Raw genomic sequence first — 27188 nt, 5'->3', positions numbered from 1 at the left:
CTCACACACACTCTCCCTCTCTCACACACTCACACACACTCTCCCTCTCTCATACCCTCACACACACTCTCCCTCTCTCATACACTCACACACACTCTCCCTCTCTCACACACTCACACACACTCTCCCTCTCTCATACCCTCACACACACTCTCCCTCTCTCATACACTCACACACACTCTCCCTCTCTCACACACTCACACACACTCTCCCTCTCTCATACACTCACACACACTCTCCCTCTCTCACACACTCACACACACTCTCCCTCTCTCACACACACTCTCCCTCTCTCATACACTCACACACACTCTCCCTCTCTCACATTCTCTCAAACACACTCTCCCTCTCTCACACACTCACACACACTCTCCCTCTCACACACACTCTCCCTCTCTCACACACACTCTCCCTCTCTCACACACTCACACACACTCTCCCTCTCTCATACCCTCACACACACTCTCCCTCTCTCATACACTCACACACACTCTCCCTCTCTCACACACTCACACACACTCTCCCTCTCTCATACCCTCACACACACTCTCCCTCTCTCATACACTCACACACACTCTCCCTCTCTCACACACTCACACACACTCTCCCTCTCTCATACACTCACACACACTTCCCTCTCTCACACGCACTCTCCCTCTCTCACACACTCTCCCTCTCTCACACGCACTCTCCCTCTCTCATACACTCACACACACTCTCCCTCTCTCACATTCTCTCAAACACACTCTCCCTCTCTCACACTCACACACACTCTCCCTCTCACACACACTCTCCCTCTCTCACACACACTCTCCCTCTCTCACACACTCACACACACTCTCCCTCTCTCATACCCTCACACACGCTCTCCCTCTCTCATACACTCACACACACTCTCCCTCTCTCACACACTCACACACACTCTCCCTCTCTCATACACTCACACACACTCTCCCTCTCTCACACACTCACACACACTCTCCCTCTCTCACACACACTCTCCCTCTCTCATACACTCACACACACTCTCCCTCTCTCACATTCTCTCAAACACACTCTCCCTCTCTCACACACTCACACACACTCTCCCTCTCACACACACTCTCCCCTCTCTCACACACTCTCCCTCTCTCACACACTCACACACACTCTCCCTCTCTCATACCCTCACACACACTCTCCCTCTCTCATACACTCACACACACTCTCCCTCTCTCACACACTCACACACACTCTCCCTCTCTCATACCCTCACACACACTCTCCCTCTCTCATACACTCACACACACTCTCCCTCTCTCACACACTCACACACACTCTCCCTCTCTCATACACTCACACACACTCTCCCTCTCTCATACCCTCACACACACTCTCCCTCTCTCATACACTCACACACACTCTCCCTCTCTCATACACTCACACACACTCTCCCTCTCTCACACACTCACACACACTCTCCCTCTCTCACACACACTCTCCTCTCTCATACACTCACACACACTCTCCCTCTCTCACATTCTCTCAAACACACTCTCCCTCTCTCACACACTCACACACACTCTCCCTCTCTCATACACTCACACACACTCTCCCTCTCTCACACACTCACACACACTCTCCCTCTCTCATACACTCACACACCTCTCCCTCTCTCATACCCTCACACACACTCTCCCTCTCTCATACACTCACACACACTCTCCCTCTCTCATACACTCACACACACTCTCCCTCTCTCACACACTCACACACACTCTCCCTCTCTCACACACACTCTCCCTCTCTCATACACTCACACACACTCTCCTCTCTCACATTCTCTCAAACACACTCTCCCTCTCTCACACACTCACACACACTCTCCCTCTCTCATACACTCACACACACTCTCCCTCTCTCACACACTCACACACACTCTCCCTCTCTCATACACTCACACACACTCTCCCTCTCTCATACACTCACACACACTCTCCCTCTCTCACATTCTCTCAAACACACTCTCCCTCTCTCACACACTCACACACACTCTCCCTCTCTCACACACTCACACACACTCTCCCTCTCTCACACACACTCTCCCTCTCTCATACACTCACACACACTCTCCCTCTCTCACATTCTCTCAAACACACTCTCCCTCTCTCATACACTCACACACACTCTCCCTCTCTCATACACTCACACACACTCTCCCTCTCTCATACACTCACACACACTCTCCCTCTCTCACACACTCACACACACTCTCCCTCTCTCACACACACTCTCCCTCTCTCATACACTCACACACACTCTCCCTCTCTCACATTCTCTCAAACACACTCTCCCTCTCTCATACACTCACACACACTCTCCCTCTCTCATACACTCACACACACTCTCCCTCTCTCATACACTCACACACACTCTCCCTCTCTCATACACTCACACACTCTCCCTCTCTCACACACTCACACACTCTCCCTCTCTCATACACTCACACACACTCTCCCTCTCTCATACACTCACACACACTCTCCCTCTCTCATACACTCACACACACTCTCCCTCTCTCATACACTCACACACTCTCCCTCTCTCACACACTCACACACACTCTCCCTCTCTCACACACTCACACACACTCTCCCTCTCTCATACACTCACACACACTCTCCCTCTCACACACACTCTCCCTCTCTCACACGCACTCTCCCTCTCTCATACACTCACACACACTCTCCCTCTCTCATTCACTCACACACACTCTCCCTCTCTCACACACTCACACACTCTCCCTCTCTCATTCACTCACACACACTCTCCCTCTCTCATACACTCACACACACTCTCCCTCTCTCACACGCACTCTCCCTCTCTCATACACTCACACACACTCTCCCTCTCTCATTCACTCACACACACTCTCCCTCTCTCATACACTCACACACTCGCCCTCTCTCACACACTCACACACTCTCCCTCTCTCACATTCTCTCACACACACTCTCCCTCTCTCACACACTCACACACACTCTCCCTCTCACACACACTCTCCCTCTCTCACACGCACTCTCCCTCTCTCACACACACTCTCCCTCTCACACACACTCTCCCTCTCTCACACACACTCTCCCTCTCTCACACACACTCTCCCTCTCTCACACACTCACACACACTCTCCCTCTCTCACACACTCACACACACTCTCCCTCTCACACACACTCTCCCTCTCTCACACACACTCTCCCTCTCTCACACACACTCTCCCTCTCTCACACACTCACACACACTCTCCCTCTCTCACACACTCACACACACTCTCCCTCTCACACACACTCTCCCTCTCTCACACGCACTCTCCCTCTCTCACACACACTCTCCCTCTCACACACACTCTCCCTCTCACACACACTCTCCCTCTCTCACACACACTCTCCCTCTCTCACACACTCACACACACTCTCCCTCTCTCACACACACTCTCCCTCTCACACACACTCTCCCTCTCTCACACACTCACACACACTCTCCCTCTCTCATACACTCACACACACTCTCCCTCTCTCATACACTCACACACACTCTCCCTCTCTCACACACTCACACACACTCTCCCTCTCTCATACCCTCACACACACTCTCCCTCTCTCACACACACTCTCCCTCTCTCACACGCACTCTCCCTCTCTCACACACACTCTCCCTCTCACACACACTCTCCCTCTCTCACACACTCACACACACTCTCCCTCTCTCATACACTCACACACACTCTCCCTCTCTCATACACTCACACACACTCTCCCTCTCTCACACACTCACACACACTCTCCCTCTCTCACACACTCACACACACTCTCCCTCTCACACACACTCTCCCTCTCACACACACTCTCCCTCTCTCACACACTCACACACACTCTCCCTCTCTCATACACTCACACACACTCTCCCTCTCTCATACACTCACACACACTCTCCCTCTCTCACACACTCACACACACTCTCCCTCTCTCACACACACACACACTCTCCCTCTCTCATACCCTCACACACACTCTCCCTCTCTCACACACACTCTCCCTCTCTCACACGCACTCTCCCTCTCTCACACACACTCTCCCTCTCTCACACGCACTCTCCCTCTCTCACACGCACTCTCCCTCTCTCACACACACTCTCCCTCTCTCACACACACTCTCCCTCTCTCACACACACTCTCCCTCTCTCACACGCACTCTCCCTCTCTCACACACACTCTCCCTCTCTCACACGCACTCTCCCTCTCTCACACGCACTCTCCCTCTCTCACACACACTCTCCCTCTCTCACACACACTCTCCCTCTCTCACACGCACTCTCCCTCTCTCACACGCACTCTCCCTCTCTCACACACACTCTCCCTCTACACGCACTCTCCCTCTCTCACACGCACTCTCCCTCTCTCACACACACTCTCCCTCTCTCACACACACTCTCCCTCTCTCACACGCACTCTCCCTCTCTCACACACACTCTCCCTCTCTCACACACACTCTCCCTCTCTCACACACTCACACACACTCTCCCTCTCTCACACGCACTCTCCCTCTCTCACACACACTCTCCCTCTCTCACACACACTCTCCCTCTCTCACACGCACTCTCCCTCTCTCACACACACTCTCCCTCTCTCACACACACTCTCCCTCTCTCACACACTCACACACACTCTCCCTCTCTCACACGCACTCTCCCTCTCTCACACACACTCTCCCTCTCTCACACACACTCTCCCTCTCTCACACACTCACACACACTCTCCCTCTCTCACACGCACTCTCCCTCTCTCACACACACTCTCCCTCTCTCACACGCACTCTCCCTCTCTCATACACTCACACACACTCTCCCTCTCACACACACACTCTCCCTCTCTCACACACACTCTCCCTCTCTCATACACTCACACACACTCTCCCTCTCACACACACTCTCCCTCTCACACACACTCTCCCTCTCTCACACACACTCTCCCTCTCTCACACGCACTCTCCCTCTCTCACACACACTCTCCCTCTCTCACACACACTCTCCCTCTCTCATACACTCACACACACTCTCCCTCTCTCACACGCACTCTCCCTCTCTCACACACTCACACACACTCTCCCTCTCTCACACGCACTCTCCCTCTCTCACACGCACTCTCCCTCTCTCACACACACTCTCCCTCTCTCACACACACTCTCCCTCTCTCACACACTCACACACACTCTCCCTCTCTCACACGCACTCTCCCTCTCTCACACACACTCTCCCTCTCTCACACGCACTCTCCCTCTCTCATACACTCACACACACTCTCCCTCTCACACACACACTCTCCCTCTCTCACACACACTCTCCCTCTCTCATACACTCACACACACTCTCCCTCTCTCATACACTCACACACACTCTCCCTCTCACACACACTCTCCCTCTCACACACACTCTCCCTCTCTCACACACACTCTCCCTCTCTCACACGCACTCTCCCTCTCTCACACACACTCTCCCTCTCTCACATTCTCTCACACACACAGGGCAGGATTCTCTGTGAGCTTTCGTCAAAATCAGGAAATGCGATTGGGCGGAGAATCAGTTTTGACGCCAAAATTGTGGCGGCCCCTGATTTGATGGCAAATTTGACAGCGACATCAATGCGTTCCACTCCGCGCGTACAATAAACTCCATTTGCTTATCATTAGCGGGCCTGCCCAGGTATCCTCCGGAGCCTCTGCACTTCTCCGCCTCCGATGAGCCGAGTTCCTGATGACGCGGTTCACTTGTGCTTTTAAAAATGGGGAAACCGGCATCGTGGCTGCTGAAGGAGAGAGAGGAGTTAGAACATAGACAGGGGTGACCGTGGGCTGCCTGGCTGGACACAGGCCGGGTTGGCTGGGGGTGGGGGGTTGCCAGTGGGAAGGGCTGTGGGGCCGGGTGACCCCACGGGACTGGGGCGGTGACCAGGCCATTGGTCTGGCCTGCAGGCAGCCATCTTGCTGCGCACCCCACTGACCACTGACCTTGGCCCCGGTTCTGTCGAGTGACACCAGCTGCAATGGTGTTCCCACCCTCCCATCCCAGCCCCCACCAACCCACCTCACAACCCCCGGCCCCAACCCCTCCCCCCGTACCCCCTCACCCAATTGGCCATAACCTCCCAGCGGGGTATCAGGCAGCCCGCCCAAGGGCAATGTCCACAGCAACCCCAACAGGGGGGTGCCGGAGAGGGGGCGCAGAGCGTATCGCTGGCAAGGGCACCGCCAGCAGGTGGATTTTTCTCCGGAAATTAAGGGATATGGGGAGTGGTGGAAATGAGGAGATGAAGCCGAGGAGCATCCATGGTTGGACTGGATAGCGGAGCCATCTCGGTGGGCCAAACTCCTGCTGCGGTTTCTTCTGTTCCAGAGTATTGAACAAAGATCAAAGGGTAATTATAGTCAAAATCACAGAGAAATGGACAGGGACTGGGCTTGGGCACCAATGAAGGTCGATATTCCAGCCCTGTTGGCCATGGGCCATTGTGACCATAAACTCTCCCGAAAGAGCCATGATGGCGTTTACTTCCGTGAGAACTCAGAACGTGATGTTCCCAGGCCTTGGTCATACTTGATTATCATCAATTTAAATTCATTTAAATATGTTTAATTTGATTTGATTTCTGATTTGATTTATTGTCACATTTACCGAAGTACAGTGAAAAGTATTTTTCTGCGGCCGAGGGAACGTACACAGTACGGACATAGTAGACAAAAGAATAATCAACAGAGAACATTGACAAATGGTACATCGACAAACAGTGATTGGTTACAGTGCGGAGCAAGGGGCCAAACAAAGCAAATACATGAGCAAGAGCAGCATAGGGCATTGTGAATAGTGTTCTTACAGGGAACAGATCAGTCCGAGGGGGAGTCGTTGAGGAGTCTGGTAGCTGTGGGGAAGAAGCTGTTCCTATGTCTGGATGTGCGGGTCTTCAGACTTCTGTACCTTCTGCCTGATGGAAGCGTCTGGGAAGGCACTGCCTGGGTGGGAGGGGTCTCTGATAATGCTGTCTGCCTTCCTGAGGCAGCGGGAGGTGTAGATAGAATCAATGTGAGGGTGGTAAGTTCGTGTGATGCGTCGGGCTGAGTTCACCACTCTGCAGTTTCTTGCGATCTTGAACCGAGCAGTTGCCGTACCAGCTGTGATTCAGCCGGATAGGATGCTCTCTATCGCACATCTGTAGAGGTTTGTGAGAGCCGATGCAGACATGCCGAATTTCTTTAGCCTCCATAGGAAGTAGAGATGGTGTTGGGCTTTCTTGACTGTTGCATCAACGTGAGTGGACCAGGACAGACTGTTGGTGATGGTGACCCCCGGGAACTTAAAGCTATCGACCATCTCCACTTCGGTGCCATTGACGCAGACGGGTGAGTGCGCCGTGCTACGCTGCCTGAAGTCGCTGATCAGTTCCTTGATCTTTCCAGCGTTTAGAGAGAGGTTGTTTTCGGTACACCGTGCAGCCAAGTGATTTATCTCCCTCCTGTAGTCTGATTCGTCGTTGTTTCAGATGCGGCCCACCACAGTCGTACCATCCGCAAACTTATAGATTGAGTTGGAGTTAAATGTTGCCACACAGTCATGGTGTACAGGGAGTACAGTAGAGGACTGAGCACAAATCCTTGTGGGATAGGATTTCTGAGCATCTGGAAAGACACTGCTTGATTAGGGATAGTCAGCACGGATTTGTGAGGGGTAGGTCTTGCCTTACAAGTCTTATTGAATTCTTTGAGGGTGTGACCAAGCATGTGGATGAAGGTAAAGCAGTGGATGTAGTGTACATGGATTTTAGTAAGGCATTTGATAAAGTTCCCCATGGTAGGCTTATGCAGAATGTAAGGAGGCATGGGATAGTGGGAAATTTGGCCAGTTGGATAACGAACTGGCTAACCGATAGAAGTCAGAGAGTGGTGGTGGATGGCAAATATTCAGCCTGGATCCCAGTTACCAGTGGCGTACCGCAGGGATCAGTTCTGGGTCCTCTGCTGTTTGTGATTTTCATTAATGACTTGGATGAGGGAGTTGAAGGGTGGGTCAGTAAATTTGCAGACGATACGAAGATTGGTGGAGTTGTGGATAGTAAGGAGGGCTGTTGTCGGCTGCAAAGAGACATAGATAGGATGCAGAGCTGGGCTGAGAAGTGGCAGATGGAGTTTAACCCTGAAAAGTGTGAGGTTGTCCATTTTGGAAGGACAAATATGAATGCGGAATACAGGGTTAACGGTAGAGTTCTTGGCATTGTGGAGGAGCAGAGAGATCTTGGGGTTTATGTTCGTACATCTTTGAAAGTTGCCACTCAAGTGGATAGAGCTGTGAAGAAGGCCTATGGTGTGCTCGCGTTCATTAACAGAGGGATTGAATTTAAGAGCCGTGAGATGATGATGCAGCTGTACAAAACTTTGGTAAGGCCACATTTGGAGTACTGTGTACAGTTCTGGTCGCCTCATTTTAGGAAGGATGTGGAAGCTTTGGAAAAGGTGCAAAGAAGATTTACCAGGATGTTGCCTGGAATGGAGAGTAAGCCTTACGAGGAAAGGTTGAGGGTGCTAGGCCTTTTCTCATTAGAACGGAGAAGGATGAGGGGCGACTTGATAGAGGTTTATAAGATGATCAGGGGAATAGATAGAGTAGACAGTCAGAGACCTTTTCCCCGGGTGGAACAAACCATTTCAAGGGGACATAAATTTAAGGTGAAAGGTGGAAGATATAGGACGGATATCAGAGGTAGGTTCTTTACCCAGAGAGTAGTGGGGGCATGGAATGCACTGCCTGTGGAAGTAGTTGAGTCGGAAACATTAGGGACCTTCAAGCAGCTATTGGATAGGTACATGGATTACGGTAAAATGATATGGTGTAGATTTATTTGTTCTTAAGGGCAGCACGGTAGCATTGTGGATAGCACAATTGCTTCACTGCTCCAGGGTCCTAGGTCCGATTCCGGCTTGGGTCACTGTCTGTGCGGAGTCTGCACGTCCTCCCGTGTCTGCGTGGGTTTCCTCCGGGTGCTCCGGTTTCCTCCCACAGTCCAAAGGTGTGCGGGTTAGGTGAATTGGCCAATGATAAATTGCCCTTAATGTCCAAATTGCCCTTGGTGGTGGGTGGAGGTGTTGAGTTTGGGTAGGGTGCTCTTTCCAAGAGCCGGTGCAGACTCAGGGGGCCGAATGGCCTCCTTCTGCACTGTAAATTCAATGATAATCTATGATTAATCTAGGACAAAGGTTCGGCACAACATCGTGGGCCGAAGGGCCTGTTCTGTGCTGTATTTTCTATGTTCTATGACCTCGGTGTTGAGCACAATTGTGGAGGAGGCGCTGTTGCCTATCCTGACAGATTGCGGTCTGTTGGTGAGGAAGTCGAGGATCCAGGAAGGCGGAGCTGTAGTCTTTGTGCTTGCTTCGGGGTCATCAGTTGTTCACCCCCCACCCCCCCGCAAGATGACCATGCCGGGGGCTCAGATGTGAGCATAGCCCCAGCTGGTGAGATACATTGCTGAGCAGTGCCCTGGCACCCAGGGGGAGGGGGGCATTCGCACTAAGTAGGAATACGGGAGATGTTGGGGCCTTTTGTAAGAGTCCTTCCCGTATATTTCCTTTTCTTTCATTTTTTCTTTTTAGTCTGTGGATCCATAATTGGAATGTGTCTTTAAGCAGGAGAGTGCTTGTCAGGAGAGTGTGTGACTAGGTTTGTATTTTGGAGAGGAGAAATCAGACTCGCAGCGCTGGGTGAATCTTCGGAACAAACTTTGGGGGAGGTCGGTTCGATTGACAAACTGGCAACCGGTAGGTTGGCCAGGATCAGCGTTCTGCTTGACAACAGTCAGTGATTGGTTCCTGTCAGGTTCTTTTGGTGTGAACCTGCCAGTCTGGAAGGAAGCGGAGCCGTGTCTCTCCCTCTCTCTGCTGTGAGTCTGCAGTGACGATCCTTACAAACTGAAGGAAAAGAAAAAAACCAACTGGAGGCCTATCCTTGGTGAGGGGGTGGCGCAGTAGTATTGTCACTGGACTAGCAATCCAGAAATTACTAGTTCTCTGGTTGTTCTCTGGGTTTGAATCCCGCCATGGCAGATGGTGAAATTTGAATTCAACAAAGATCTTGTAGTGATCTCTTTGTGTGCATGTACATTAGGGGTTAATGTGTAATTAGTAGCACCACGTGATCACTAGAGGGCAGGACCATCAGGGTATAAAAGAAACCACAGTGGGTCTCTCTCTCTCTCTTTTGGATGGACTGTGACAAGGGCAGGGGTACCAGATTAGCTCAGATGGTTTGTGTAGTTACTGTAGTTAGATCTTGTCGACCTTCTCATTAGTATCAATGTTAAAGTAAATAACTCATGCAATTATTGTTATAGTTACTCAATAAACCTTTGTTACCACTGGACGAGTTTGAGTCTTCTTCATCGAGATTCAGAAGACTTCATCAGTAACCAAGGTTTGAGTAACACATATTACACTCCGCAGTATATCAAAATAATACAGGAGTGTAATAAAAGAGATCTGAAATTGAAAGTCTAACGATGGCCATGAAACCATTGACGATTGTTGTAAAAACCCATCTGGGTCACTAATGTCCTTTAGGGAAGGAAATCTGCCGTCCTTACCCGGTCTGGCCTACAGGTGACTCCCGACCCACAGCAATGTGGTTGACTCGTATCTGCCCTCAGGGATTGGCTGACATCCCATCAACCGATAAAATAAACTAACTGGGAGACATGCATCTCAATCAAAGATCTGGGGCTGGATCCTCCGCCGTCAGGATTCTCCGTTTTGCCGGGGGGGTTTCCCGACGCCATGGGGCTGCCCCACAATGGGCAACCCCATTGAGCAGCCGGCGAAACGGAGCATCCTGCCGGTGGGGTGAAACAGAAATCTGGCGTGGCGGGACGGAGAATCCGCCCCCTGGATGGGATCAGGCTCCGACAGCGAAATCGCGTTGGGCGACTGGTTGGAGAATCCCCGTTATTGCGCTGCTCCGCCACCTCCGAAACGGCGTACTCGCAGACTACGTCCCATGTCGTCGGGACGGCCTCAGGTCGTTAGCTGAGGCCCTTCCCCGATGCTCCACCCCCGATGGACCGAGTTCCCAACGGGGTGGGGTGCATGTGCTTTTCTTTTTGGGGAACCCAGCGTGGCGGCTGTGGACTGCGTCCAGCGGCACCACAGTCGGGGGGAGGGGGTGATCCGTGAGCAGGGGGGGCTTTGGCAGGGGCTGGGGCACGAGGCGTTTCATCAAGTGGAGGACCTGCCTTTGGTTTATTGAGAAGGGCTTTGAAAAGACAATAGAACATAGAACATAGAACATCGAACATAGAACATAGAACATCGAAAATACAGCACAGAACAGGCCCTTCGGCCCACGATGTTGTGCCGAACTTTTGTCCTACATTAAGAACAAGTTAATCTACACCCCATCATTCTACCGTGATCCATGTACCTATCCAATAGCCGCTTGAAGGTCCCTAATGTTTCTGACTCAACTACTTCCACAGGCAGTGCATTCCATGCCCCCACTACTCTCTGGGTAAAGAACCTACCTCTGATATCCCTCCTATATCTTCCACCTTTCACCTTAAATTTATGTCCCCTTGTAATGGTTTGTTCCACCCGGGGAAAAAGTCTCTGACTGTCTACTCTATCTATTCCCCTGATCATCTTATAAACCTCTATCAAGTCGCCCCTCATCCTTCTCCATTCTATTGAGAAAAGGCCTAGCACCCTCAACCTTTCCTCGTAAGACCTACTCTCCATTCCAGGCAACATCCTGATAAATCTTCTTTGCACCTTTTCCAGAGCTTCCACATACTTCCTAAAATGAGGCGACCAGAACTGCACACAGTACCCCAAATGTGGCCTTACCAAGGTTTTGTACAGCTGCATCATCACCTCACGGCTCTTAAATTCAATCCCTCTGCTAATGAACGCGAGCACACCATAGGCCTTCTTCACAGCTCTATCCACTTGAGTGGCAACTTTCAAAGATCTATGAATATAGACCCCAAGATCTCCCTGCTCCTCCACATTGCCAAGAACCGTACCGTTAACCCTGTATTCCGCATTCATATTTGTCCTTCCAAAATGGACAATCTCACACTTTTCAGGGTTAAACTCCATCTGCCACTTCTCAGCCCAGCTCTGCATCCTATCTATGTCTCTTTGCAGCCGACAGCAGCCCTCCTGACTATCCACAACTCCACCAATCTTTGTATCATCTGCAAATTTACTGACCTACCCTTCAACTCCCTCATCCAAGTCATTAATGAAAATCACAAACAGCAGAGGACCCAGAACTGATCCCTGCGGTACGCCACTGGTAACTGGGATCCAGGCTGAATATTTGCCATCCACCACCACTCTCTGACTTCTATCGGTTAGCCAGTTCATTATCCAACTGGCCAAATTTCCAACTTTCCCATGCCTCCTTATTTCTGCATAAGCCTATCATGGGGAACCCTATCAAATGCCTTACTAAAATCCATGTACACTACATCCACTGCTTTACCTTCATCCACGTGCTTGGTCACCTCCTCAAAGAATTCAATAAGACTTGTGAGGCAAGACCTACCCCTCACAAATCCGTGCTGACTATCCCTAATCAAGCAGTGTCTTTCCAGATGCTCAGAAATCCTATCCCTCAGTACCCTTTCCATTACTTTGCCTACCACCGAAGTAAGGCTAACTGGCCTGTAATTCCCAGGGTTATCCCTATTTCCTTTTTTGAACAGGCGCACGACATTTGCCACTCTACAATCCCCTGGTACCACCCCTGTTGACAGTGAGGACGAAAAGATCATTGCCAACGGCTCTGCAATTTCATCTCTTGCTTCCCATAGAATCCTTGGATATATCCCGTCAGGCCCGGGGGACTTGTCTATCCTCAAGTTTTTCAAAATTCCGAACACATCTTCCTTCCTAACAAGTATCTCCTCGAGCTTACCAGTCTGTTTCACACTGTCCTCTCCAACAATATGGCCCCTCTCATTCGTAAATACTGAAGAAAAGTACTCAGTCAAGATCTCTCCTATCTCTTCAGACTCAATGCACAATCTCCCAGTGCTGTCCTTGATCGGACCTACCCTCAAAGAACAAAGAACAAAGAACAAAGAAATGTACAGCACAGGAACAGGCCCTTCGGCCCTCCAAGCCCGTGTTGACCATGCTGCCCGACTAAACTACAATCTTCTACACTTCCTGGGTCCGTATCCCTCTAGTCCCATCCTATTCATGTGTTTGTAAAGATGCCCCTTAAATGTCACTATCGTCCCTGCTTCCACCACCTCCTCCGGTAGCGAGTTCCAGGCACCCACTCCCCTCTGTGTAAAAAACTTGCCTCGTACATCTACTCTAAACCTTGCCCCTCTCACCTTAAACCTATGCCCCCTAGTAATTGACCCCTCTACCCCGGGGAAAAGCCTCTGACTATCCACTCTGTCTATGCTCCTCATAATTTTGTAGACCTCTATCAGGTCGTCCTTCAACCTCCGTCGTTCCAGTGAGAACAAACCGAGTTTATTCAACCGCTCCTCATAGCTAATGCCCTCCATACCAGGCAACATTCTGGTAAATCTCTTCTGCACCCTCTCTAAAGCCTCCACATCCTTCTGGTAGTATGGCGACCAGAATTGAACACTATACTCCAAGTGTGGCTTAACTAAGGTTCTATACAGCTGCAACATGACTTGCCAATTCTTATACTCAATGCCCCGGCCAATGAAGGCAAGCATGCCGTATGCCTTCTTGACTACCTTCTCCACCTGTGTTGCCCCTTTCAGTGACCTGTGGACCTGTACACCTAGATCTCTCTGACTTTCAATACTCTTGAAGGTTCTACCATTCACTGTATATTCCCTACCTGCATTAGACCTTCCAAAATGCATGACCTTACATTTGTCCAGATTAAACTCCATCTGCCATCTCTCCGCCCAAGTCTCCAAACAATCTAAATCCTGCTGTATCCTCTGACAGTCCTCATCGCTATCCGCAATTCCACCAACCTTTGTGTGATCTGCAAACTTACGATTCAGACCAGTTACATTTTCCTCCAAATCATTTATATATACTATGAAAGGTCCCAAAGGTCCCAGCACTGATCCCTGCGGAACACCACTGGCCACAGCCCTCCAATTAGAAAAGCATCCTTCCATTGCTACTCTCTGCCTTCTATGACCTAGCCAGTTCTGTATCCACCTTGCCAGCTCACCCCTGATCCCGTGTGACTTCACCTTTTGTACTAGTCTACCATGAGGTACCCTCGCTCTAGTCATTCTCATATTTCATAACAAATTAATTGAATTGGCAGGTGAATTAAAGGCAGGATTATTCAATGTATGAGTTGAGCAGCTGGATTTGTTAGAAACTCAGGAGAACTAACGAGAAAGTAGTCCCGGCAATGCGGCTTCAGAAACTATTTCTGGTGGGGAGACCGACCAGGAGAGAATTTGGTTGCAGTTCAACCATGAGAGGGATAACTTTTAAATGGAGATGCGGGAAAGAGCTTTTCAAAAGAAAGTTGAAATGAGGAAACATGTTGTGGAAAGGGAAAAAATAGCAAAGGAAGAAAGGGAGAAAGAGAGTGACTTAATAGGTTGTAATTGAAGTCAGAAGAGGGAAGAATAACCCTTCCCAGTCAAAATCTTTGTGGGGATATGTTTAAATATGTACAGGCCCTACCAAAGTCTGAGGAAAAGGATGTAGGGGCATTCTTCATGGCATTTGAGAAAATAGCAACTCAAATGGAGTGACGAAAGGAAAGGTGGACATTTCCCATTCAAAGTAAATTTATGGGCATGCACAGGAAGTTTATGCTTCCCTGTCAGAGGGGATATTCTGAGTGCATAGTCATTAATTCTGGAGGCATATTGGCAAAGGTTTCATAACTTAAGGAAACAGGTGGTTCAGACCTATGTTGAATTTGAAAGCAGAATAATTTTACAGGTAGGTACGAACACTGCGAGTTGAAACTACCTCTGAGGTTCTGAGAGAAATGATTCTCTTGGAAGAATTTAAGAATTAATTAGCTTCTGTGACAAGAATCCATGTTGAAGACCAAAGGGTTATGGCCGCGAGACAGCAACAATAATGGCTGATCATTATAAGCTGATCCATAAATTTAAACCTTTGTTCTGTCACCCTCATAATTTTGAAAATGAAAGAAAGTGAGAGTGAAAGGAAGGCAGGTAGTCAAGATAAAAAATGGATAGCTGGGAAGGCTCCGAGATCTCCTCCTCAGGCCAGGAAGGAGGGTCCTGAGGATGGAGGTGAGACTCAAAGACCGAGGTTTTATCATTGTAATGAAGTGGGACACATTGGTTGAGCCTGTTGGAAGTTGTGAGGAAAACCCATGGGGCTTATTGAAGTTCAAAAGGAGGATTCTGAAAAGGGAACAAAAGTGGACAATAATACAGGACAGTCTGTAGATTTAACTGGACTTGAGGTAAACCATGCTGTGGGAGCAGGTATGATGAACGAGGTAGATGAGAGATATGCAGGGTTTTTGTCTAAGGGAAAGCTCACCTCATTTTCACCAACTGATGAGACAAAACCCATAACGATTTTGAGGGACACAGGAGCTACTCAAACTCTTTACTGGAGAAGGATTTTGTTTCCCCTCTGGAGAGTTCAATGAAAGCTGAGGTATTAGTGAAGGGGATAAGTGGAGATTATATCAAAGTTCCATTGTATAAATTACAATTGGAATATGGTTTCTTATCAGGTCCAGTAGTTGTCAGAATGGTTCAAATGTAAGGATGGAGCACACTTACTTTTGGGGAATAATTTGGCAGGAGTGAAGGTTGCAGCTAAACCCTTGATTACATAAAATCCGAGGGAAGTTGAGGAGGCAGAACAGTTACAGGAACAGTTTCTAGATATTGTTCCATCATGTGTGGCGACCAGGACAATGGCCAAACAAAGTTCACCCCCAGAGATTAAAGTCACCCCACAATCAGATGGTAGAATAGCCGAAACTATCCTTGAGCATGAGGATAATTCTGAGGAAATGTTTGGTAGGACTTCATTAATTGAGGTCCAGAGTTACACAAATTAACACAGTCAGCTCTAACGGAAGGTGAGACTGAGGGGGTTCCAAAGAGCTATTACATTGAGAACGGAGTTATGATGAGGAAGTGAAGAACATCCTCATAGACCTGCGGACGAGGAATGGACGGTTGTTCATCAGATAGTGGTACCGCCCAAATCTCATCGGGAAATACTGCGGGTGGCCCGAGGTGCCAATGGCAGGACATATGGGAATTCGGAAAACTCAGGAATCAGTCAACAGGCATTTTTCCTGGCCAGGACTGGGTAAGGATGTTGTGCGGTTCTGTAGAAACAGTCATACCCGACAGGAAATAGGTAAACCACAACATGTGATTATACTCGCACCTTTAATACCCATGCCAGTGATTGAAGAACAATTTAGTCGAGCATTGGTAGATTGTGTAGGACCATTGCCCTAAAACGAAGGCAGGGCATCAGGATATTCTTACGGTCATGGATATGACTACCTGATTTCTGGAATCTATACATTTAAGAAGAATTACAGCTAAGGTAGCAGTGGAAAAGTTGACAGTTTTTCACACACTATGGCCAATCCTTAGAAGTATAATCTGACCAGAGTTCTAACTTTATGTCTCAAATTTTCCAGGACATATTTCATAGTTTAGGTATCAAACAACTAAAGTTGACCGCCTATCACCCACAAACTCAGGGAGCTTTGGAGAGATATCATCAGACTCTCAAAACCATGATTCGAGCATTTTGCCGTGAATCTCCAAGAGATTGGGACAAGGGGTTGGATTGTTTACGATTTGCCACCAGTGATTCTCCGAATGAATCTACTGGATTTAGCCCAATTGAATTGGCCTCTGACCATGAAGTACGGGGTCTGTTAAAATTGATGAAAGAGAAGTTTCTAGAACAACAGGATGAATCCTCAATGTTGCAATAGGTGTCCCCGTTTCTAGAAAGATTCACGGGAGCTTGTCAGGTAACCCAAGAGCATTTAAAGGTTTCGGGAGCACGAATGAAAATGTGGGTGGACAAACATGCCAGGTCCAGAACATTCCAAACTGGAGATGAGGGACTGGTATTGTTGCTTTTACAGGATGAACCTCCGAAAGAGAAATTCAGTGGCCCCGAAAAGGTATTTAGGAGAGTGAGTGAGGTGACTTACCTCAGGTACTGCAGACCATAGGAGGAGGAAGGAGCGATTATGACCCATAAATATATTGAAGAAATATTATTGTATGGAAGAAGTTAGGAAGGTACCAGTGTGTCAGGCGGCAGGAGTAATGGAAAAGGTTAGTGATGGTAAGAGTGAGGCAGGGGAAGAGGTCGACAGTTTACAGCGCGACCCTCCTGTGGTACGACTAGCAAATACAGTAATGCTAGAACAGTTAGATCCTCTGCAGGATTCTCCGTCAATTGTGGCTGCTGAGTTACGGGTTGTATATTTGTAATGTTTGTAAATACAAAGTGCATCAAGGTTGGCTCCAGATCGATCCTTCCTCCTGGTTTTCGGGAATATAACACAGTATTCAGTTCCATGGTGATAGTTTAAGAAAAAGTTCAAAATCATTCCAAATGTATTTAACAGCGTTCTCTCACACAAAAGTTTCAGTTTAATTTAAATTTTGAAGCTTCTTCAAAAGTCAATGGCCGGGATTCTCCAAAAATGCGGCTAAGTGTTGACGCTGGGGTAAACACCAAAGTGTTTCGTGCCGGCGTCAACGGGCCTCTTGGCCCAGCGATTCTGTGGCCCACAGGGGGCCAGCACGGCACCAAAGTGCTCCCCGCAGCTCCAGCTGCCGATACGTGGCCCTGCACTTCCGGTCCGCGCATGCGCGCAACGGCCGCATGGTGTAGCCACACAGCCGGCCGGCGCAGAAGAAGGTAGTTCCCCCCCAGATCGCGCGTCCCCGTCGATCGGTGGCCCCCGATCGTGGGCCTGGCCTTCGTGGCGGCCCCCCCCCCCGGAGACTGATTCCTCCCGCCCCCCACCGCGACGGCCACCACAGCCGCGATGCCGAGCTCCTGCCAGGTGGAACCATACGCGAACCACGCTGGCGGGAACTCTTTCAACGGCCCCGACCGGCGCCGTGTCGACTGCGCGCGCGTGCGATCGACTGGCGCCGATTCTCCGGGCGGCAGAGGTTCGTATCGTGGGTCTGAAGCTCCATCCTCCACCCCTACGCCAAGCGCGATTTCGGCTCGGAGGCTCGGAGAATCCCGGCCAATAAATGTGCACGATGGTGGAAACATGCCTCGAGATTTGTTTCGGTGGGACGTGCTTCCAACACAAAAAAACCCCGAATCTCAAATTACACGGAATCCTATTTGTGCTTCAAATTCTGTGACCTCTTGCTGAGATTGGGACAATTGCAGTGAAAAATCTAATCAGAAACTTCAGACATCATTTATCTCAGATTGGGACCCGTGGATTGTGCTTATTTTCTCTCACCCCCGGCCTCTGTGTTGCAGGAAGGCAGAAAACATTGAGACAGGAAGATACAGAACAAGTGTTTCGTGCTGAACGAATTATCCCTCATCCTCGTTACAATGGATCAACGTTTGAATTTGACATTGCCTTGTTGGAGCTGCCAAAGAAAGTGACCATAACAGACTACGTGTTGCCAATCTGTCTACCAGAGAACTCTTTCCCACCTTTAGAGACAGGTACATTGGGAATATCTTGTAAGTAAATCCTTGGGACTATTAAGAGTGCTCAAATCCCTCTTTGCCAAATCATCTATGGCTTCCAACAGCTATGGCAGTGATGAGGAGGAAAAGCCACCCTGATCTATTCCCTGCCCTAATTGGGTTTATTGTCACGTGTATCGAGGTACAGTGAAAGGATTGTTCTGCACACAGTCCACACAGATCGTTCCATACATGAAAAAACATAGGACATACATAAATACACAATGTAAATACATAGACACAGACACCGGGTGAAGCATACAGAGTGGAGTGTTACTCAGCAGAGAAGATGTGTGGAGAGATCAGGTCAGTCCATAAGAGGCTCATTCAGGAATCTGGTAACAGCGGGGTAGAAGCTGTTTTTGAATTTTGAGAGCCCCTGTCCTGTCCCATCCAAAGAAGCAGGGGACAAGGGGCACAGCCAGAGACCTTCCAGAGGTTGAATTTTAGACCAGATTCATTTTTCTCAGCTAACCAACCCTGGTGCTTCCTGAGAAACACGGACTGATGGCTGTGACCTCTGCAGGCTAACTGTCTGGAAGGCATTGGAAAGGTCACAGAAACTAAAAACTTAGGTGTCAGAGAAAAGGGGCTCAGAAAAAACAGGCAGCAAATTGTGCCCTTTCTGGGTTCCAGTGTCTCAATCTGCAGCAAATGTGGTGGAGGTTTTCAGGCTGGACTGCGGCTTCTGGGTCACACCAGGCGATGTTTAACACAGAGTTAACCACCACGGAGCAAACTATTTACCACACCACCAATTTGTGTGTCATCTTTGATCTTCCTACATCCATGTCCGGATGATAACGCCACCCACTGTGTGCAGAAATACCTCTTTACCTCTCTCTGCAAAACTTTAGTGACAATTTCAAACAAATGATACTTTACCATTAACTCCTCGGAGTTACTAAGTGCAGAGTGGCTGCCTTCCACCAGTTAGTTAGATATTCACTTGCGCTGCCATAATCCTCACAGTTATGGGCCTACTTCAAGAAAATGGGATTAGCGTAGTCAGATCTTTGCTGACCGGTGTGGACACCAAGGGTCTCCTTCTATGTTGTAAACCTCACCCTGGGCGAGTGCACGGTCAATTCCAAATGCTCAGGACACACAGTCCCAACACAAGTGAATTAACCAATAATTTGTCTGTAGTTTCCGAGATCTTTGACCCTTGATTGCTCCAATGACTTGCAGGCACCAGACTTGTAAGTAAAACCCCAAAACCGGTTTACTTGTCGCAACAATAGAGATAAGACATGCGATGATTATAATAGAATACTGGCCAGCCAATCTATTACTTCCCTCCCCCTTTATTGTCCAACGCTCGACCCAAATACACATTAGACAGGCACACACACAGCGGAAAGGGAAAGGGGTAAAATGATAGGGATTAAAAATGGTAGAAAGAGGGACAAGAGTCCTTGTTGCTGATATTAAGATCCTTGTAGCCGCCTATCTTCTCAGGATGTGGAACGCTGAAACCACCAGTTGGTTTGGATCTTCTGGCTGGAACATTCAGGCCGCACTCTCAGGCTGTGTGATTCCCCTCTCGGGAGTCACTTGTATTGACCTGGACCTTCACACAGAAGATCCCCCCCTCAGGTCTGTTTAATTCTAACTTGCTCCCACCTCTACCAGATTGACTATCAGCCTCACTGTGGTAAGACTAGAGCTCTCCAGGTGAGCATTTTAAAAGGGTTTTCAAACAACCCCCTCTACCTGCAGCTGGTGTGGGACTGGATCCCCCTGCAGGTTGACCATCAAGAGAAAGGTCTTTATCCAGGACCTTCAGAAAGAATCCATCAGGTAAGAGAGAATTCAGAGCCTTGGGCTACTTTCTAAAAATAAAAACTGGAAACTAACACAAGACTTACAAAGTGAGGAACATTTCAGAATGATCACCACCATTCAGCATTGACGATCTGTTAATTCCGGGAATTTAAAGTAACTGGTTAACTGCCAGCCAAGTGCATCACAAATGTGTCATCACTGGACCAAACCGAACAGCACAACGCACCTTGGGGGGGTGGGGGTGCCTCCACAGGTCAGGTCAATTAGCAACTCTGAATCACAATCACAGAATACTACAGTGCAGAAAAGGTCCTTCGGCCCATCGAGTCTGCACCGACACATGAAAGGCCCTGACCTGCCCACCTAATCCCATTGGCCAGCACTTGGCCAATAGCCTCGAATGTTGTGACGTGCCAAGTGCTCATCCAGGTACTTTTTAAAGGATTTGAGACGTCCCACCTCTACCCCCCTCCCAGGCAGCGCGTTCCAGACCATCACCACCCTCCCAGGCAGCGCGTTCCAGACCATCACCACCCTCCCAGGCAGCGTGTTCCAGACCATCACCACCCTCTGAGTAAAAAGGTTTTGCCTGAAATCCTCCCCTGAACCTCCCACCCCTCACTTTGAACTCGTGTCCCCCTCGTAACTGACCCTTCAACTAAGGGGAACAGCTGCTCCCTATCCCCCCTGTCCGTGCCCCTCAGAATCTTGTCCACCTCGATCAGGTCGCCCCTCAGTCTTCTCTGCTCCAGCGAAAACAACCCAAGCCTATCCAACCTCTCTTTATTGCTTAAATGTTGATAGATACATAGAAGATAGGAGCAGCAGGAGGCCTTTCGGCCCTTCGAGCCTGCTCCGCCATTTATCACCATCATGGCTGATCATCCAACTCAACAGCCTAATCCTGCTTTCTCCCCATAGCCTTTGATCCCATTCTCCCCAAGTGCTGTATCCAGCCGCCTCTTGAATATATTCAAAGTTTTAGCATCAACTACTTCCTGTGGTAATGAATTCCACAGGCTCACCGCACTTTGGGTGAAGAAATGTCTCCTTATCTCTGTCCGAAGTGGTTTAACCTGAATCCTCAGACTGTGACCCCTGGCTCTGGACACACCCATCATTGGTAACATCTTCCCTGCATCTACCCTGTCCAGTCCTGTTAGAATTTTATAAGTCTGTCTGAGATCCCCCCCTCATTCTTCTGAACTCCAGCGAGAACAATCCCAACCTAGTCAATCTCTCCTCATATGAAGTCCCGCCATTCCTGGAATCAGTCTGGTAAACCTAGGCATCCCAGGCAGCATCCTGATGAATCGCCTCTGCAGCCCCAGTGCAATCACAACCTTCCTATATGGGCGGCACGGTAGCACAGTGGTTAGCACTATTGTTTCACAGTGCCAGGGTCCCAGGTTTGTTTCCCGGCTTGGGTCACTGTCTGTGCAGAGTCTGCACGTTCTTCCTGTGTCTGTGTGGGTGTCCTCCGGGTGCTCCGGTTTCCTCCCACAAGTCCTGAAAGACGTGCTGTTAGGTGAATTGCACATTCTGAATTCTCCCTCTGTGTACCCGAACAGGCGCCGGAATGTGGCGACTAGGGGCTTTTCACAGTAACTTCATTGCAGTGTTAATGTAAGCCTACTTGTGAAAATAAAGATTATTATTATTATATAGCAACCAGAATTGCACACAGTACTCCAGCTGTGGCCTCACCAAAGTTCTATACAACTCCAACATGACCTCCCTGCTTTTGTAATCTACGCCCCAATTGATACAAGCGAGTGTCCCATATGCCTTTTTCACCACCCTATTAACCTGCCCTTCAGCCTTCAGAGATCTATTTACGAACACGCCATGGTATCTTTGTTCTTCGGAACTTCCCAGTGTCAGACCTTTCACAGTATACTTCCTTGTCAAATTACTCCTTCTAAAATGTATTATCTTACAGTTTTCAGGGTTAAATTCCATCTGTCACTTATCCGCCCATTTGAACATCCCGTCCATTTCTTGCTGTAACCCAAGACACTCAACCTCACTGTTAATCATCAGACCAATCTTTGTGTCATCCGCAAACTTACTGATCCAACCCCCCACATTGTCAAAACAATAAAAGCAAATTACTGCAGATGCTGGAATCTGAAACCAAAGGAAAATGCTGGAAAATCTCAACACATCTGGCAGCAACTGCAGTGTCATGTGAGAGCGCCTTTAAGGAATGAGTGTTTAAGAAATGTACCTTTAAGAAATGGGTGCTTATCAGTGATGTCAGAGTGTGGGTGGAGCTGGGCTGTCTGTCAGCTTTTTACTTTTGTTTTAGGCTGTTTGCTGCAGGGTGTGTTTTAGTTTCGTTTTCAGAGCTGGATAGCTGCAGTCACAGCCAGAAGGTGTATTAGAGTCTCTCTCTCTGTAATCTAAAGACTGTAAATCGATCCTTTGGTGATTTAAAACGAATAACTGCTCTCAGTAGTGACTTTAACCTGATGTGTTAAAGGTTTTTTAAAAATCTTATGGATGTTAAAAGGACAGCTTAAGGATTACTTAGTGTTGTATTCTTTGGGGGTTGTATTTGAATTGATGGTTGCTAAGATGTTCACTGTTTGTTTTAAAAAGGTTCACTTGAGTTCATAAAATCAACATTGTTTTGCTTTAAAAATTACTTTTCCATTTCTGCTGTCCCACACCTGTAGAGTGGGCCGTGTGCTCCCCATACCACAATCTAGTAAAAGTTGTGGGTCAGGTGAACTCCATGATACACTTTGGGGCTCTCTAAACCCTGGCCCATAACAGTAGGGAGAGAAAAGAGCTAACGTTTCGAGTTCTGATGATCCTTTGTCAATTCTGATCGAGCATCGATTGCCATTTATGGAGAAGACTTCCAAACCTCTACCACCCTGTGTATGTGGAAATGTTTCCTAACATTTGCCCCGAATGGCTTGGCACTGATTGTTAGACTGTTCCAATCACAAACAATAATCTGAATCTCAAACAAAGCCAATCGCATCGGTATAAGGTCAGAACTGGCTACGGTCAATTGGGTAAATAGACTAAAATCTCCATTTATGGAGATAAATGAACAGTGGAAAATATTTAAAGAAACAATTCAAAATGTTCAACACAAGTCCGAGGATTGAGAATGTTTTAAATCCCAGCAAAGGCCCAACAAAAAGTTGATAAAAGGGGAAAAAGTACAATATGAGTAAAGTAGCCAGGAATATAAAAAGAGATTGCTAGAGTTCTGATTGTAATGTGGGGAGGCAGTGGCAGAGTGGTATTCTCCCTGAAGGAGTAATTTTAGAAAAGGTTTTCTGGGTTGCTGGCCCCAGTGTTGCTGAGATGTTTGATGATTCCATGACTCAGGGGAGGTTGCTACCTCATTGGCTCAGGCAACAATCTCCTTCCTTTAAAGAAGGATAAGGATCGGCCGGAGTGTGGGCCGCATCACCTCAATTACTGTACACAGATGCAAAGCTGTTGGCGAAGGTCTTGGTTGGTTGCACGGAGCCCTGCCTCCCAGGGTCATATCCGAGGAGCAGACAGGGTTTGTTAAGTTGTCGGCCAATGTTGGGAAGCTACTCAATGTGGTTGTGTCTCTCTGTCCCCTGAAAGGAGGTGATTGTCTCACTAGAGGCGCAGAAGGAGTTTGTTCGGGTGAAGTGGAGAGGTTTGGCTTTGGGCCAAGATTTATAACTTGGAACCGGCTCTTGTATAAGGCCCCGACCACAAGCGTCCGTACAAACGCTTTAAATTCAAAATACCTCCATCTGAGGAGAGACATGAAACAGGCGTGTCCACTGTCTCCACTATTGTTTGTCTTGGCAATTGGACCTCTGGCCATAGCATTGCCAGTTCCCCTACCTTGTTTCGTATACTCCTGGCATTGAAGTAGACACACTTCAATTAGTTGATTTTTATGTCATCATTGGCTACAGGAGTGGTGCCAGAGGATTGGAGGACAGCAAATGTGGTCCCTTTGTTCAAAAAGGGGAGCAGAGACAACCCCGGCAACTATAGACCGGTGAGCCTCACGTCTGTAGTGGGTAAAGTCTTGGAGGGGATTATAAGAGACAAGATTTATAATCATCTAGATAGGAATAATATGATCAGGGATAGTCAGCATGGCTTTGTGAAGGGTAGGTCATGCCTCACAAACCTTATTGAGTTCTTTGAGAAGGTGACTGAACAGGTAGACGAGGGTAGAGCAGTTGATGTGGTGTATATGGATTTCAGCAAAGCGTTTGATAAGGTTCCCCACGGTAGGCTATTGCAAAAAATACGGAGGCTGGGGATTGAGGGTGATTTAGAGATGTGGATCAGAAATTGGCTAGCTGAAAGAAGACAGAGGGTGGTGGTTGATGGGAAATGTTCAGAATGGAGTTCAGTCACAAGTGGAGTACCACAAGGATCTGTTCTGGGGCCGTTGCTGTTTGTCATTTTTATCAATGACCTAGAGGAAGGCGCAGAAGGGTGGGTGAGTAAATTTGCAGACGATACTAAAGTCGGTGGTGTTGTCGATAGTGTGGAAGGATGTAGCAGGTTACAGAGGGATATAGATAAGCTGCAGAGCTGGGCTGAGAGGTGGCAAATGGAGTTTAATGTAGAGAAGTGTGAGGTGATTCACTTTGGAAGGAATAACAGGAATGCAGAATATTTGGTTAATGGTAAAGTTCTTGAAAGTGTGGATGAGCAGAGGGATCTAGGTGTCCATGTACATAGATCCCTGGAAGTTGCCACCCAGGTTGATAGGGTTGTGAAGAAGGCCTATGGAGTGTTGGCCTTTATTGGTAGAGGGATTGAGTTCCGGAGTCGGGAGGTCATGTTGCAGCTGTACAGAACTCTGGTACGGCCGCATTTGGAGTATTGCGTACAGTTCTGGTCACCGCATTATAGGAAGGACGTGGAGGCTTTGGAGCGGGTGCAGAGGAGATTTACCAGGATGTTGCCTGGTATGGAGGGAAAATCTTATGAGGAAAGGCTGATGGACTTGAGGTTGTTTTCGTTGGAGAGAAGAAGGTTAAGAGGAGACTTAATAGAGGCATACAAAATGATCAGGGGGTTGGATAGGGTGGACAGTGAGAGCCTTCTCCCGCGGATGGATATGGCTGGCACGAGGGGACATAACTTTAAACTGAGGGGTAATAGATATAGGACAGAGGTCAGAGGTAGGTTCTTTACGCAAAGAGTAGTGAGGCCGTGGAATGCCCTACCTGCTACAGTAGTGAACTCGCCAACATTGAGGGCATTTAAAAGTTTATTGGATAAACATATGGATGATAATGGCATAGTGTAGGTTAGATGGCTTTTGTTTCGGTGCAACATCGTGGGCCGAAGGGCCTGTACTGCGCTGTATTGTTCTATGTTCTATGTTCTATTGAGTTCATCCACGAAGTGGAGGGGGGATGGAGAGAGGGTGGGTTGCTGTATGTTTTTTTTTATTCATACATGGGATGTGGGCGTCGCTGGGCCAACATTTATTGTCCATCCCTGAGAGCAGTTTAAGCGTCAACCACATTGATATGGATCTGGAGTCACGTGTGGGCCACACGGCAGATTTCCTTCCCTAAAGGACATTAGTGAACCAGATGGGTTTTTACAACAATCGTGAATAGTTTCATGGTCATCATTAGACTTTTAATTCCAAATTTTTATTGAATTCAAATTCCACCATCTGCTGTGGTGGGATTCGAAGCCGGGTCCCCAGATCATTACCTTGGTCCAGTGACAATACCATTGCGCCACTGCCTCCTCATTGTGGAACTCATCGTTTTGAGCCAGTGGTTTTGGATTCGTCCTTTGGGGCTTAAAGGGAGGTGGGGTTAGAGCGGATTGGTGATTGGTTGTTGGCAGTAAATTGGCTAGTTTTGAGGAGTGGCTGGAGAAGTGCAAGCTTCCAAGTGTGACCAGTTTTGGTACTATGAGGTGCGTACCTACCTCTGTGCGCAAGGAGGTTACCTCCTTCCCTTTCCACCTCCCCTCCCCGCCCTTGTTGATCGACCCAGTTCTCCCAGTGGTTGATGTGGGGGAGGGTAGGATGTCGGAGATCTATAGTCGGCTGGTGTCGATGGAGCAGGTCCTGTTGGACGCAATTAGAAGAAAGTGGAAGGAAGGATTAGGGCAGAAATATGAGGGAGGGGTGTGGAGGGGGAGTCTATGTAGAGTCAACTGTATCTCCTCATGTGCTAGGCTCCGCCTGATTCAAATCAAGGTGGTGCACTGGGAACACTTGATTAACACATGAATGAGTGTTTTTTTCTTGGACGGAGAGGATAGGTGTGAATGGTGCTCCAGGGGCCCGGTGCATCGTACTCAATGCTCTGCTTCTCTTTCTGCATCTTCTTCAGCACCACGTCAGGAATTCTGGGGCTTGATTCGGACCCCCGCCCTTTGCTGGCTATTTTTGGGATCTCAGAGTTACCGGAAACGGGATGAGAGCGGATTCTCTGGCCTTTGCTTCCTTAATAACCCGAAGGCGAGTTCTATTTGGTTGGAGGTCCTCGGCCCCGCCCCGTGCCGTGTCGTGGTTCAGTGACCTTTTGGAGTTTCTGTACTTGGACAATATCAAGTCAGTAATGAGAGGCTGGGCTGGAAGGTTCTACCTGAGGCGCAGCCGTTTATTTCCTAATTCAGGGAGTCAGTCACCATCAGATACTAGGAGGATGA

The 27188-nt window shown here is 48.6% G+C and overlaps 1 protein-coding gene across 1 annotated transcript in view; it reads left to right on the top strand.

Annotated features, from left to right (window-relative positions):
- Positions 1-27188, top strand: part of masp1 (MBL associated serine protease 1) — a 537426-nt gene that overhangs the window by 410339 nt on the left and 99899 nt on the right. The window contains exon 12 of the mRNA XM_072473624.1: positions 18531-18725. Coding sequence (XP_072329725.1) covers positions 18531-18725 — 195 coding nt within the window. The remainder of the gene's footprint in view (positions 1-18530; positions 18726-27188) is intronic.

The sequence above is a fragment of the Scyliorhinus torazame genome, chromosome 14 (genome assembly GCF_047496885.1).
Source record: "Scyliorhinus torazame isolate Kashiwa2021f chromosome 14, sScyTor2.1, whole genome shotgun sequence".
NCBI classification, from domain to species: domain Eukaryota; kingdom Metazoa; phylum Chordata; class Chondrichthyes; order Carcharhiniformes; family Scyliorhinidae; genus Scyliorhinus; species Scyliorhinus torazame.
Note: the sequence above shows the minus strand (reverse complement) of the source record. Positions and strands in the feature narration are given on the sequence as shown.